Below are 14,259 nucleotides of genomic sequence, written 5' to 3' on the forward strand. Positions count from 1 at the left end.
CCTTAAAGGTGTCACTAACAAGCATAGCAAACTGATGTGTTAAGATAATCACGTTGAGGTTGCAGGGGGGTATCTAGTGCTGTCCTCAGGAAGGTGCATCCCCGCAGCGAGTAGGAGCCTAGATGAGTGCAATTGAACATGCACGCGCCTATGCGGAGTTTCGTAAAGGTGCATCAAGACTTTTATTACACCATCGCGGGGCCGTCCCCTTCAAGCATCATTCTGCACATGACAAAAAAAAGGAAAGAAAGGGAAAAAAAAAGGAAAGAAAGGGAAAAAAAAAGGAAAGAAAGGGAAAAAAAAGGAAAAAAAGGGAAAAAAAAAGGAAAAAAAAAAATACGCAAAAGCAACCGATTCACAGAAACGTGAGGGTTATTGCAAAAGTAGGCATTTCATAACAGCGTGGCGCGCATTGCCGTCAAGTTGACGAGTGGCACAGGACGGATAGTTAAAAAGAAAAAGGAACAAAGGAAAAGGGGGAAAGAAATATATACGCTGATGAATGGGTATGTCAAATGTGCGCGTTCTGTTGTTGTTGCTGTGTACAGTTGGGCATGCAACATTACGTGTATACACGCGCTTGTATGCAATCAGGCGTGAGGAATGACAACCAACCCCGGCGAGTCTGCGTGACGTGTTCGTAGTTACTCACAGAGGGAGAAGTAATACATACACGTTCTCACGACCGTACAATTGTCCACTTGCACCTCCGCCGGAACGCAGGAAAATTCTGCCATGTGTGTACTCAACTCTACTAGCTCAGTGTTAGCAAGTTGTGTCATGCTTTGGGTCATTTTTTTTTTTTTTTTTAAATGTAACATTGCGATATATCTTTACGAGTGGTAAGGATTGTGCAAAAATATTTTAGTGAACATTTTACGGGATGCGTTTAAATAGAAGATTGGCTTGGCCCATCGAGAGGTCGAGTGGCACATTGGGCTGGAGTGGTCGAGCGGCAGATTGGGTTGGAGCGGTCGAGCGGGAAATTAGTTTCCCCATTCGATCGATGAAATCGTGTGACAGATGCGCGCAACACACTCGAGTTACACATTCGGGGGATATACATCCCTGCGACATATTTTTGTACAGAGAAGGGTTCCCCGGCAGAACCCGTCGATTGTGCAGAAATGGTCACCCCCCCGTCCCCCCTTTGGTATGCACCCATATGGTTCACTTGACAGCTCGAAAATGAATGTAGCAATTGGGACCATATGTGCTGATTCGATTTTTCAATTTCACGCCTGACAAAAGGCACTGTGCTCGTCACGAGCGACATATCTGTTTAGTGCAACTTTTTCTATTTTTTTTTTTTTAGCAAAATATTGCTGTTTCGACATTTTGCTTATCGAAAATGGGAAAAAAAAAACAGAAAATGCAGAAAGTGCAGAAAAACGAGAACCCGTTTTGTTCTTTCCCTCAGTGCAGTATGTCTCCGAGGATTTCATCTAATCAATGGTATCAATAACACAAGGTAAGAAAATTAACGCAAAGGATCGAAAAGCATCACAAATAGACGCAAAAGAAAGCAGAGAATTAAAAAAGTTCGTCCACGAAATGTTGTGTAACACGATTTGTCCCAATCGTCGTCTTCCGCTGTAGCAATTTTGTCCGTGGGGGCGACGTTTATTTATTATTATTTTACTGTTTTGCTATTTTTTTTTTTTTTTTGATGGGCAGAGGGGGATGCTTCCCCAAAGAAAAAAAGGTGCATGCGCTTATTTTGCAAACAGACGCGTGCGTAATGTTGTGCAAATATACACATACGAATTCGGCAGAATAAACTGCCACGTCGATCTGCTAAGTGCTGTGCGTTTCGCGAAGAGGCCATGTGAAGTGAATAATCGAATCGTCTAAAGTGCGCAAGTGATGGTAGCCGTTTGGCATGCGATTTGGCATACCGTTTGCCATGCCGTTTGTGTCGCACCTTACACTTGTAAGTTGCTTTAAGAGGCCTCCTCTTTTGTTGTGAACAAAGTGTGGACTGAGTCCCCCGTCTTTACATGTCCTTTTGAGGAAGATGTATTTATTTTTTTATTTTAATCAAATGGGGCGAAAAGGGGGTCGCCAAAGTGGGCGCGTGTTAGGGGGTGCGAGAGGGGGTCGCCCTTTCATTCGTCCTTTTGGGCCATTTTGCATGTGGACGGGTGTGGTCTTTCGTTCGTCCCTTTGCGCGGTTCTGCATGTGGACGGGTGTGGTCTTTCGTTCGTCCCTTTGCGCGGTTCTGCATGTGGAAGGGTGTGGCGCAATGTGGAGGTGCCTTAATTAAACCCCTTTGGCCCCGCTTAACCTCGCTCAATTCTCTCCCGGTTCGTGCAAGAGGATTTTCCCCCCCTTTCGGTAAATCTCATGTGGCTTCTGCACGAGTGGATTTCTTTCAAGATGGCGGGGAGAGGGGGTCAACTGCGAACTGGAAAAATTGCCAAAAGTGCGCTTTCGTCACAGTTGCGCTTCGCTTTTGGAGGGGGACTCACTTGGGGGTTTTTCCCATCTTAAAGGGGTTTTCTTCCCCATTAATTTTTTTTGTCATTTGGGTTTTTTTGTTCCCATTTTGGCTATTTTTTTTGTTCCCACTTTGGCTGTTTTTTTTTTTTTTTTTTATTAACAAGACAGGTAAAAGTTTAAAAAAAAAAAAATACGAACGAATGGAAAAACACACACATGTTTAAGAAAAAATCACTGTTCGAGTTGCAACCCAATTTTACAAAATGCGCCTTAAAAGGCAGCTTCAAATTATGCTCAAGTATGGGTAACTTAAGGTGGAAAAGGAAAACACGTAGAAAATGGGTCTCCTAACATGGGCCTTCGAGAATAGAGAGGCCCTCTATCTGCGTGAGAAGTTGTTCGAATTTCTGTTCTTTTTCATATGACCATGATGCACATTTGGGAAAATCTGGTTTGGGGGCATGTCATGCATAGGTGGAGGAATGTACGGATGCATACCCATAAAGTTCTGTGGTATAGTATAATTCATCCCTTCATTCTGCATGGCACGACTGTCCATTCTCATATTTTTGTTCATCATATTTTTGTCATTCATATGAACTAATGCGTTGGGACGTGGGGACGAATAAGAATTTGCATTGCCTTGCATGCCGTTAAAAATGTCTCTTCGTTTGTTCATGTCGTTATTTATGCTAATGGTGTTTGGGTTAATTGAAGACAGGGACATGATGCTGCGGAGAGGGCAGGAAAGTGTAGAGGAGGTCATATGTATATGTGCACATGTACGAATGAGTGGATGTATGAAGGCACGTGTTGTACGCACTCATGCATGTGCACAACGCTATTAACGGTTGACCCCTGTTCGAGGCGCCCTTGTCGCGGCAGAACCCCCTGAGTTGCCACGTCGCAATTCCGATCTCCCCACACGCACAAGGCGCGTACGCGTTAGAACATAAGCCCGGCGCTGTTTGCTGTAACATTTTCTCCTTTTAATTATTCGCCCTATATCGTTTTCAATTTGTTCATAATTTATTACACCAAGAAAAAAAAAAAAAAAAAAAAAAAAAAAAAAAAAAAAAAAATTTAAAAAAGTTTTTTTTCTTTCGGCAAAAAAAAACCCGTAAAATTTTTTTTTTTTTTTTTTTTTTTTTCTTTTTTGGTTTCTTTTCCTTTTCCTTTGTAACCCTAAGCTAAGGAAGGGGCGTACACACGCAGGGGCAACCGTACAGTACTCCACACAAATGCATAAGTACGCACACGAAAGGCGACTAAGAATTCGTGAGACTGAGGACAGGTTATAGCATGCACAATGCCTAGCGCTAGAAGAGGCATAAAAATGCATCATCCTTATGCATAGCAAGTCGCAAATCAACAAAATTGTTAGAAAAATCGAAATTTATTTCTCATGAAGTACTTATTCGGATCCTGTGGTGGAGGAATTTTGTTGTTAAATGTGTTTTCCTTCATATACGCCTTGGGCGGCATGCTCATGGTGTTGTGCAAAACGGGGTACATGTCTGTGGGGGGTGGTGAAACGGGTGCAATGAGGTGGGAGCTACTCAATGTGTAGTCGCGGGAGGACGCGGTACACAGACGGATAACTCTCTACAAATGGGATCACTCAAAGAGCAGCTAGCTAATCGGCTCAGCTAGATATTCACAGAGCATCTGCTGAGCTGTGCGAAAGTACGGGTCCCCATTTGCGCCTTACTTGGGTTGTACATATTCTTCGTTATGGGCACAAAGTTCGCGCCCGAGTTCGCGTTCGCATTGGCGTTCGCGTTGGCGTTCGAGGTCATGTGCTTCGGGTTGGAGGTATTGAATGGGTTCATCGTGACGTTTCCATCAGCTTTCGGCGCGGGTGCTGCGGGGCGTAGCAAATTAGTGAAGTGTGCAGAGTGGAGAGGCGAGTGTGTGGAGGGGATGAACGCACGCATAGGGAGTAAAGAATGCGGGATATATGCTATCGACAAAGCATGCATAGCACGCTGAACAGATTGACCGCGCCGACGAGTAGAGAGGGGACCTACCGGTTGCCTTGGACGAGCTGGCTTTTCTTTCCTGGGGCTTCGCCTCGGACTCCTCCTTCTTTTCCTTCTCAGCCGCTTTGCTGCATTGGTGATAGGTAAACGGGGATTGGATGAGGTGAACGTGCACTGGATGAGGCGGCCACGCACTGCATGGCAGTAACACCCATTAACGAGCCGTGAACGACGCGGGTATCCATTAACGCGCAGTGGACGAGGCGGATACTCATCATCCCGCTGTCGCGCGCCACTTACCGATTCCTCTCCATGATGGTCTTCAAGCTGTTGACGGAGATGGCGATGTCCTTCCAGCCACGGCTCTGCGCGAAGGAGTGCAGATTCTGCAGGTACTTCTTTATGGACTGCTTTACTTTGTTCGAGTAGGGAAAGGAATGAAGGACGCGAAAGAGGAAGATAACGACTGATTTTGAGTTAATCCAAGATTTCTGATGATTGTTATTTTCGAAGAGAAGAGAAACGAGGAGCTTCTCCCATTTGGCGACCTTCCCAATAATACACGAATGTTCTATCGTAACTTTCGACTCGAAGTTGAGTGTGCTGCTAAAGCATGCGTTCCCTTCAGACACGAGTTTAAAATGTTTTGGATCGTTACATAACTGGTAGATGTAAGAAAACAACTCATTAAAGAACAGTCCAATGTTGAGAGCTTCCTTCTCGGTGCAGGCATTTATAATTGGCATGAGCATCTTGATGCATACGTAGGTTAGGAGGCAGAAATTGAACAGAGGGGTGCGGAACTCCAGAAGAAGGAGTATAAACTTAGAACAGAAGAGGGAATCCTTTTCGCTGTTTAATATTCTCGGGGCGATGAGACATTTGACGAATGCGGTGAAGGTCGTGAGATCAATTTCTTGTGGGTTCACCCAGTGGTCTACCACATACGATAAGTGTTTTTTTATTTTCTCTGTATGTGCAATGTGATACTGGTACTCACTGTTGATGGTTCCTCTTCTGGAACGGAGCTTTCTCAGCTTCTTGTTAATCCATTTGTATTCTTCATTCTTCTTATTGTCCTCATGATGTTTCTCTAGCTTCTTTATGTAAGAGTCATACTTTTCTATTACCTTCTGGTATTGCTTGTGTGGCACATAAATATCTGTGATGTTTAGTCTCCAGTATGTCAGGTAAAAATCGATGTTAATTCCGTTGAGATTTTCTATGCTTAGGTACCTCCGGACGATTGGCAGGATGGCTTGTTTCCACTTCTCCTCGTTGGAGTGGTGCAAGGTGGGATCGTCTTTGTTAGCGGCATCGCTTCTGTTAGCGGCATTGCTTCTGTTCGGGGCATCGCTTCTGTTAGCGCCATCGCCTCTACTCAGAGAACCGCCCTTCCCGCGGGGCAAGGGGGAGGAGGACCTCTGCTGCTTCTTCGAAGGGGCCTTCTCATCGAAGAACGGGAAGGCAAATCGGACGATGTGAAACGATTGCGAAATGTCAAAGTAGGAAAAAATCAAAGTTATGCTAGGAATGTAAGCCAAATAGAGATAGGGTTCCGTGTTCGTCTGGAGAAAATTGATAAACTGAAGGAGGACTGCATCGACCTTGTCGATTAGGGAGGATAAATTTCTTAAGTTATTTGTGTTACTATCGAATAGGTATTCATATTTCAATTTAGACAAGGTACACAAGAAGAGATAGACAACATTAGGATTGGAAAGATTCCTGGTAGCATTATCAATGCAGAGTTTTTGTAGCCGTTCATCATCCATCTCAGCTTTCTCTATATGTTCATATTCTACATTGTTCATATTAAAATTGAAGTTCTCTTCCAGTATCATGATTTCTTTTTTGAGCAATTTGAGACCACACTGAGCATTCAGTTGATCTTCATTAAGCTCTTGTACGTCGATGGATGCGCTGGTCCCTCCGTAAATTTCGATAAGCTTCTGCAGGTAGTCTATGTCGAAAATATAGCCGCTCATAAGGTCGGGGTACTTGACATTCATCGCGTTTAGGATGGTTACCTTGAATTCGTCGCTATAGTGTGAGGGGATGGTCCTGCTCCCCTGGGATGGTTCTTTCCCCTCGTGTGGCTCACCCTTCACATGTGCTTCTACCGAAGGTGATATGGAGTCCCTCCTCCACTGCAGCCCTTCTCGTCTATTCCTAAGGAATAGCTGATCCGAGATGTGCAGCTCCGAAAATAACCTCTTCACGATGGAGATGATAAGAGGGTAAAAATCCGCAAAGGGATGTTTGGACAAAAATTTGGCACTCATTAGAGAAAGGTTAATGAGCTTCTTCGGTTTGAAAAGAGAGTCGTCAAATAAGTCTGAATTGTTCATGCTGTACTGTTTGCTTAACTGATAGTTGCTCACATTTAGCTTCTGTTGTCTCTCTACAATTTTGAAGAGAAAGATATCACTGGAGAAGCTGTGTATGTCTTTTATCGACTCAGACAGAGTTATGATCATGTTGTTATCGAATAGCTCACACTGCTGAAGAATCACGTCTGACGAAATGAAGGGATTTCTATTGATCACCCCGGTCAACTGCACTAGGATGTTTTGCACCTTCGTGCTGTATCTATCTTTCAGTATATCTGACGTAATTCTTTTTATAATTTTTCTCAATCTGTTTTTGGATAATTCGAAGTTGATGATGGAGAGGACAATGGCTGCCTTAGCGTGGGGCAACAGGGGAGGGGCAGGTGCGGTGCTGTCACATCCGGTGGTGTCCCTCGTACCTGATTGGGAAGCCACCGCCAGTTTGGAAAGAACCTTCTGATATTTCTCCACTTTGGTGTAAAATTTTGCGTACAGCTTGTAGCGCCTGGACACAGGGATGAGTCGCAGCACGTTCCATATGCCCTCATTCAGAGGGGATCCACCGCCACCGCTAGCGCCACCCCCACCACTTCCGTCGTTGCTCCGGGGGCCCTCTGCCTCGTCGTCCTCATTTATCGGGCATAGGAAAAAAAAACGGATAAAAAGCTTATCAAAGTTGCTATGCAGCTCCTCCCCCCGGGTCACCTTCCTCCTCACGTAGGCCTTCACTATGAGCAGCAGTCTCCTCACCAGGGATTTGTAGAGATACCCGAAGTATCCCAGATACTTCACATACTGCAATGCTCTATTGAAAAAATCGTCGACGCTTTTTATTTTCTTCATGTAGTCGTTGGTTCGGTTGGAGGAGAAGAAGTTCAGGAACGTGTCCAGGTTGGTCGCGGGGTCGGCACTGCTAAGATCTGCATTGCTGAGCTCGGCAGTTGTAGTGGGACCCGCATTGCTAATCGGTTCCATCTTAACGGATGCGTCCCCCTGGGGGACCGGCGCGTGGTTATCCTTCGCCCCTCCTTCGTTCTTCCCATTTGGCGCAAAATCGACCGAGTCCACCTCGGAAGAATCGTCAGACGGGGGGGCGGTGGAGCATAGCAGAAGATGCTTCTTCAGGGGGAGAAGCAGGGTCGAGGAGCGATAGGTCTGATTGGGCCGATTGGACTGAGTGGAGCTGCTTCTCTTCTCCTTCTTGGCACTTCCATTTGCTTTCTCGTAAGAGTAACTATCATCAAAACGGGTATCATTCTTATCCCTCTTGGCATTCCTTCCCCCAGGGGTGCCCCCCCCACGGTAAATAACGCTTCTTAAAATTTGTTTCATTTTTTTTTTCTTCTTCTGGATTTTTTTCTCGTCCCTGAAGAGGTTTTGAAAATGTGTCTTGTTCCGGTTCAGCACTTTGATGCACTGGTAGCCGCAAAGCCTATTGGTGTCAAGATGAATCTTGCAGAAGAAACAGGGTCCATGGGTGTCTCCATTTTGAGCAGTGGGAGTATCATTATGGGGAGTGTTGTCCCTGCTAAAGGGAGCTTCTCCCCCATTTAAGTTGGTCATCTTCCGCGTATGCGCCACTTGTCTCAATTTCTGATTCGACGGATTGGATGGATTTGATGCACTTCCTGTGTGTACCTCCCGAGAAGCCTCGCCAGCGAGATATTCCCTCTCGAATGACGTTATGGAATGTCCAATGAGCCGTGACATAGACCAACTGACGTAGTAGTTGAGGAAGGGGTTGCACTGGTAGGTAGACATATGGTGTAGTAAAGTGACGACATAGCTCCAGGCATTTAGATTAATCAGAGAGGAGAGAAATAGGAACTTTGGATTTTTCAAAAAGAAGAGTCGACCTAGTAGAAAGAAATAATTGTCTTCCTGAAGAAAGAGATAGTCATACGAATTGGTGTAAGACAGATGTTTCGAGTTTGCCATTTCGTCTCTCAGTTGTATTTCCCTGTCGATGTAATTCTTTACGAAATTTTCTGCACCATTGGATTTGTTGTGAATCATGTCAAATAGAAAAAATTCAATCGGTTCCTTGTTATGAAGATCTGCAATCTGTTCGTTTTTTTTTTTAATGTCGACACTTTTGTAATTCAAGAGATAGTGCACTACACGGTCTTGCACACCCTCGGGTTTCCCTTGTTCGAAAATTTTGGTGAGGATGCTCCGGGATGCGTCACAGGTGGTAAAGGTGTTGGGTGTGTTTGATGAGATTACCCCTTTGGAGTTTTTCTCCCCTTTGGGGGTCGTTCCATCCGTGGTGCTGCCAGACTTGCCGCTGTGGCCTCTCTCCCCCCTGATGTTCTCATTCGCGCAGGAACTACCCTTCTGCACAGAGTCACCGGAGGGGTGGCTGTTATGTCCGAAGCTGTTACCGTAGCTATGATCAGTGGTACTACCATGTCGGGAGGAAGACCGATCCGGAGTTCTGCTCCTCTGACTGTACTTACTCACTTTATTGTACAGAACGTACAGCTCGGTTATATCCATCGGGAGGTAAGGGAAAAAGAAAGGGGTCAATCTGTCGGATGTGGATTTCTCATAATCTTCACAGAGCTTTCTATAGAGATCTTCAAATGCAATTTTGAGCAGCTGATCATTTGGCAGGATATGCTCGTAAAAGGTGTTAAAATTGAGTAGGTCACTTAAAATTAGAATGGAGCACATTTTGAAGTAATTAGGGGTGAAGAGATTTTTTTTACTCAGAAAGAAATGATCTAGAGATCGGCTCATGTCGGGATTGCTTCTTCCTCCTATGTCTTCTTCACTCCGATGGAGGTATTTCAATTTCTGTAATTCCTTCTGTTCCACCTCTTTGATGTAATTATTTTTTATCTTTAACTCGAGGAGAATGATATCCGTGATGGTTTCCTTTGTGTAGAGGAAGAAGAGAGGAAGCAACTGCTTGGGGCTGTCCACATTCTGCTCATAGAAGAAAATCAGAATGGAGAGTATCCTCCGCGGGCACAAGTTGTGAAGCCCCGCGATGGTAAAAATTTGATTTTTTAAATTTATCAGCTCGGTACAGTAGTAGCAGTTCAGGTGCCTCTCCCATGACCTTCTTGTGCTTTCTCCGAAATGGTGCTTCCGCGGGGAGGATTGTTTCTTCGGTTTTGGACAGGTGGGGGGCACTTCACAGGTGGGGGGTTCCTCACAGGGGGGCATTTCCCCATGAGTGAGCTGCTCATCATGCGCTGCTGGGGCAGCTTGTGCTTCTGTCTCATCCCGCGTTGTTGACTCCCCGCGAGTGGGAGGGTCTTCCCCTTCGGGGGTGCACAGCGTAGAAGGAGAGACGTCACCGGGGGAGTGCCCCTCACTTTGTGCAGCACAATGTGGATTCTGCCCCTTCAGATCCAGATCACTCCCATGGCTAATTTTTCCTCTTCTCTCTTTCTTTGTTCTACCAAACATCTTCCTGCCTCGGAGTTTACACTTTAAAAGACGTTCCGAAAAGATTTTTTTTTTTCCTAATTTGTATATTTTCTTACGAGTAGAAGAATCACCCGAGGGAGAGTCTCCCCTAGGGGTGGAAAAAAAACTCTCCAAAAGGAAAATGATCTTTGAGTAGCCATTCACATTCTCCCTTAGCAGATTGTAGACCCATATGCTATACATATTTTTCGTTTTCATTTTTGTTACCAGCTTGTTTAATTCTTTATTGAAGATGCTGAGTTTGTCGAAATTTTTACACTCAATGTAGGTCGTGGCTTCTTTGTATGTAATAACCTTCTTAGCCTCTAGCGACATGACACACCTCGAGATGGTATTCTTATACTGGACATAGTTGGCGCAGTTGTGTTCTCTCATTTGCTCTAACAGCTCGATAAGGTAATGCAGGCTGTTTAGGATTAGTTCCTTCACGTGGCCGGCGAAGTTCCGTTGGAGTAGTTGCGTTCTTTCGCAATTCATCGATTTGGTAAGCACTCCGTTTTGGTTGTTCCTGGACGGGCTTTTCCCCGTTGGGATGTCCCTCGCTGGACTTCCCCTTGTGGGACTCGCCCCCGTGGCGACCACCTCCAATAACTTCGCGAAGCTCTCCCGGTGGACGTCCGCCAAATCGTTGGCAATAAAGTTGACTCCGCAATCGACCCCCACGGCACCTTTTAAGATGCACAAAAACAGGTCGAAGTAGAAGAGGCACAAGCTGCTCTTCACCCTTTCGACGTAGAACTTTATGACTTGAATGATCCCCTCTGCAGTGGGAAAAGGCGTGTCCTGCCTGACGTTATTATTTGTAAAATCTCCCCCATGGGAATCTCCAGTGGTAAGGAGAATCGAGCTTATGGAGCCCGTGGAGCCGATCGAGTCAATCGAGTCGTCTTGAATTTTCCGCTGATTTCTCCTAAACGATTCTACGTACATCTTCCTGTACACGTTCAGGTAATTGCTGCTTTTAATTTCGTCTATCAGATTTCTGAATAAGCCTCTCAAGTCGCACTGCTCCTTTAGGGGGATCTTAAATTGGAGGTCTTCTGCTGTTAGGAATTTAAAATCTTCATCGACCTTTATAAACTCTTTTTCTTTCCCTCCTAGGGGGTGTCTGTCCGTCGGCTTCCCTGACACTGTGGGGGGAGGTGGACTGTTCCTTCTGAGGTAGGAGGCGTCTTTTGGCTTTTTCTTCCCCTTGGCTGCATCGTAGTTCGAGATATTCTCACGAACGTTTCTGTTACTTTGGTTGCTTCCACCATCTCGTTTCTCACTTGTGTTCTCTTTTTCGTCCCCACTTGGGCTTCCCTTTTTATCGGCTTCTTCCCAATCTGCATTGCGCTTCCTCTTTCGTACTTCGCTACTTCTTCCCTTTGTGTGTGCTTCTGCTAAATCGATAACTTCCTCATTAGCATCCTCATCAACGGAGTGATGTTGCGGTGTCCCTGTCGACACACCTTCACTTCCAGTTTCATCCTTCTGGCTGGTGTATAAATCCGCTTGATATCTCTTCACTTCCTCGAAGATGGATAGAAGTATTTTTTCATACGATTTCTTAACGTTTGGAAGGTTGTTTGCAATATCATTTTCTCTGAACTGATTCAGCAGGCATACTTCATAGGTGAAGAGGCTATTTATGTCTTTCATTTTGGGCAAACTATCTCCTGATGGGTTGTTGTCCCAAGGAGAAACTGAATCGGGGTGCCAATGGTTACCCGCGCAGGGTGGCAGTCATGGGAGACCTCCGTGGGGCTCGGCATTCGTTTCCACGTGGGCAGGTACTGTCGCCGTTACATAGGCGGCTGCATCGGTAGGCGCTTTTACGCGTCGTTCCCTCCGACAACTTCAATCCGTTACGTGTTTGCTTTCACGAGTGAATGGCGACGTTATTGTCACTCTCCGTGCTTCGAAGTGGAGTGCAGGGGGGTGGTACCCAAATGGGCGTCACAACGGAGAAGTAGAAAATGAGCGTCGCAGGAGAGCATAACATGGGAGCGTCATATGATGGCGCCACAAATAAGCATCAGAAACCCGCGCTGCAACCCTCCGCTGCAACACCCCGCCTGAATGCGAAGAATCCCAAACAGGCAGTTACATACTTTCGGGCGAGGACGCGTACACGTTTGCCTTCATTTGGGAAATCGTAACTCAAGAGAAAAGCCAAATTTTTTCGTTAAAAATGGAAAAAGGAGAAATAAAAAAAATCTTGCAAATATCTTTACGTACGTATGAGTTAAATAAAAACTGAAAGGCAAAACGCCACCCTGTTGCGCATTTATTTTTGCTATACCAGGGGGGTGCGCCGGGCCTTTTCTGTTTTGCACGGGCACAGTTTTGGCGTGTTTGTAGGGAGCCATGCGGAACAGGTCGCCAAACAGGAGGTGGTTCTCCACTTGGAGGGGTGTTCCCTTCTTCATCGGGGTGCCTCCCCCTCATGGGGTTACCTGTATGCACAAGGTATACGCATGAGACTGGCTACCCGGTGCAGTCAAACTGGGCAGCCAAATGGAAACCGTGCGAGTGGTGAAGCGGCGTTGACTTCAAAGGGGAAAATTTTAACGTGCCAGGGAAGAGTGAAAAAAAATCATTTTTAACTTTGTATGTCGCGTGCCATCGCATGTTTTTGCCACAGCAGTTGTTTTGTTTGGGTCTGCGTCGCCGCGCGGGTTGAAATGGGGGGGATACCTCGATGAATGTCCCTACGTATGCAGTTATGCAGCCGTGCAGGTACATTTGCCCATCCGTTTGCAGGAGATTGTCCATCCGCTTGCGCGGACGCCGCCTCGCCACGGGTCAGTCAGCTTTACGTTGCGCGGGAAAATGGAACAACCGTAAAATGCAGCAGCCGTAAAATGCAGCAGCCGTGAAATGGAACATCCGTAAAATGGAACATCCGTAAAATGGCATACCAACGTGGGGTAACCCTCCTTGGTGCTTAAACCAACTTTTCGTTGCTTCACACAGGGGGGACTCTTCCCACAGTGAGAACTGCGCCGTGTGTGTTGTTTCACGGGTTGGGGGAGAGGGAAAAAGTTCAGTGGGGCTACTGCATGGGGGGGAGCCCCCCAAATGTAGCCTACAACAGGCAAAAAAGTGCAAGAAGAGGAAAAAAAGAAAAAAAAAGGGTACATAAAAATAAAGCATGCATAGAGGAACGCCACATTGTGAAGGCGTCTGAACAGGTCAGGTTGTAGCTGTCGCACTGAGGGAAAAAAACAATATAAAGAATGGTCCGTTTGAGAAGGGAAAAAAAAAAGGCAACTCGAGGGATGTACCTTTACCACACATTTGTGTGCCTCCTTCAATGACGTCACTTCCAGAAGGAGTGATCAATCTCCGTGCTTTTTCTTTCGCCACACCTTTGTCTGCACAGTGGGGTCAAAAGGGTAAGAGCTAAGCGGAAATAAAAAGTTGGTCAACTCGACGAACTGCGGAGGAGTCAATTGCTGGGGTCTCAAATGACAAACAGATGGTGGAAGCTGAAGCTCCTTTGTGGTGGAATATTTCGCAAGGAGCCTCTTCAAACTGGACTTGAGTTTTTTCCTCCTCTGCTGAAACGAATGCCGTAAAATCTCTTTTAAAAAAAGTAAATTACAGTTCAGGTTGTAATGTCTAAAAATAATCTTCATCACAGCTGCTTCTACCTTTGGAACGGGGTAGAAGGCACCGCTCGGAATTTTAAAAAGCAAATAGGGCGTTGAGTACAAATTAAAGAGGATACTTAATATGGAGTAGTTTTTTTCATTCACTTTGGAGATAATTCTCTGGCCGACTTCGTACTGAATTGTTACGATTGCCTGTTCGATGTAATGGTGGTAATCGAGGAGGCAGAACAATATTTGCGACGTGATGTAAAAGGGTAAGTTTCCTATTACGGTTAACTTTGTTCCTTTACTTTGGGAGAGTTCTTTATAATTGATTTGCAAGACATCGTCGTGGATGAAGTCAAAGCCTGGCATGGTTCTGCTGAGTACGGACAGAGCTCGACTGTCTATTTCTATGGCTGTCATTTTTTTATATTTTGCGAAGAGGAATTTGCTTATCTGTCCGAGTCCGCACCCTAGCT

The 14,259-nt window shown here is 45.6% G+C and overlaps 2 protein-coding genes across 2 annotated transcripts in view; both read right to left on the bottom strand.

The window, feature by feature from the left end:
* Positions 1 to 2,822: 2,822 nt before the first annotated feature.
* C922_04975 (hypothetical protein) lies at positions 2,823 to 11,840 on the bottom strand (the record flags this gene model as incomplete). The annotated part of the gene is made up of 5 exons (XM_008820549.1): positions 2,823 to 3,174; positions 3,858 to 3,960; positions 4,155 to 4,307; positions 4,474 to 4,553; positions 4,726 to 11,840. 5 exons carry the CDS (start codon positions 11,838 to 11,840, stop codon positions 2,823 to 2,825), a joined length of 7,803 nt encoding a protein of 2,600 aa, XP_008818771.1.
* Positions 11,841 to 13,503: 1,663 nt separating this feature from the next.
* Positions 13,504 to 14,259, bottom strand: part of C922_04976 (hypothetical protein) — a gene marked incomplete at both ends in the record, with an annotated part of 1,683 nt that continues 927 nt past the window's right edge. Inside the window, 2 exons of the mRNA XM_008820550.1 lie at positions 13,504 to 13,558; positions 13,623 to 14,196. Coding sequence (XP_008818772.1) covers positions 13,504 to 13,558; positions 13,623 to 14,196 — 629 coding nt within the window. The remainder of the gene's footprint in view (positions 13,559 to 13,622; positions 14,197 to 14,259) is intronic.

This window comes from Plasmodium inui (assembly GCF_000524495.1).
Source record: "Plasmodium inui San Antonio 1 unplaced genomic scaffold supercont1.33, whole genome shotgun sequence".
NCBI classification, from domain to species: domain Eukaryota; phylum Apicomplexa; class Aconoidasida; order Haemosporida; family Plasmodiidae; genus Plasmodium; species Plasmodium inui.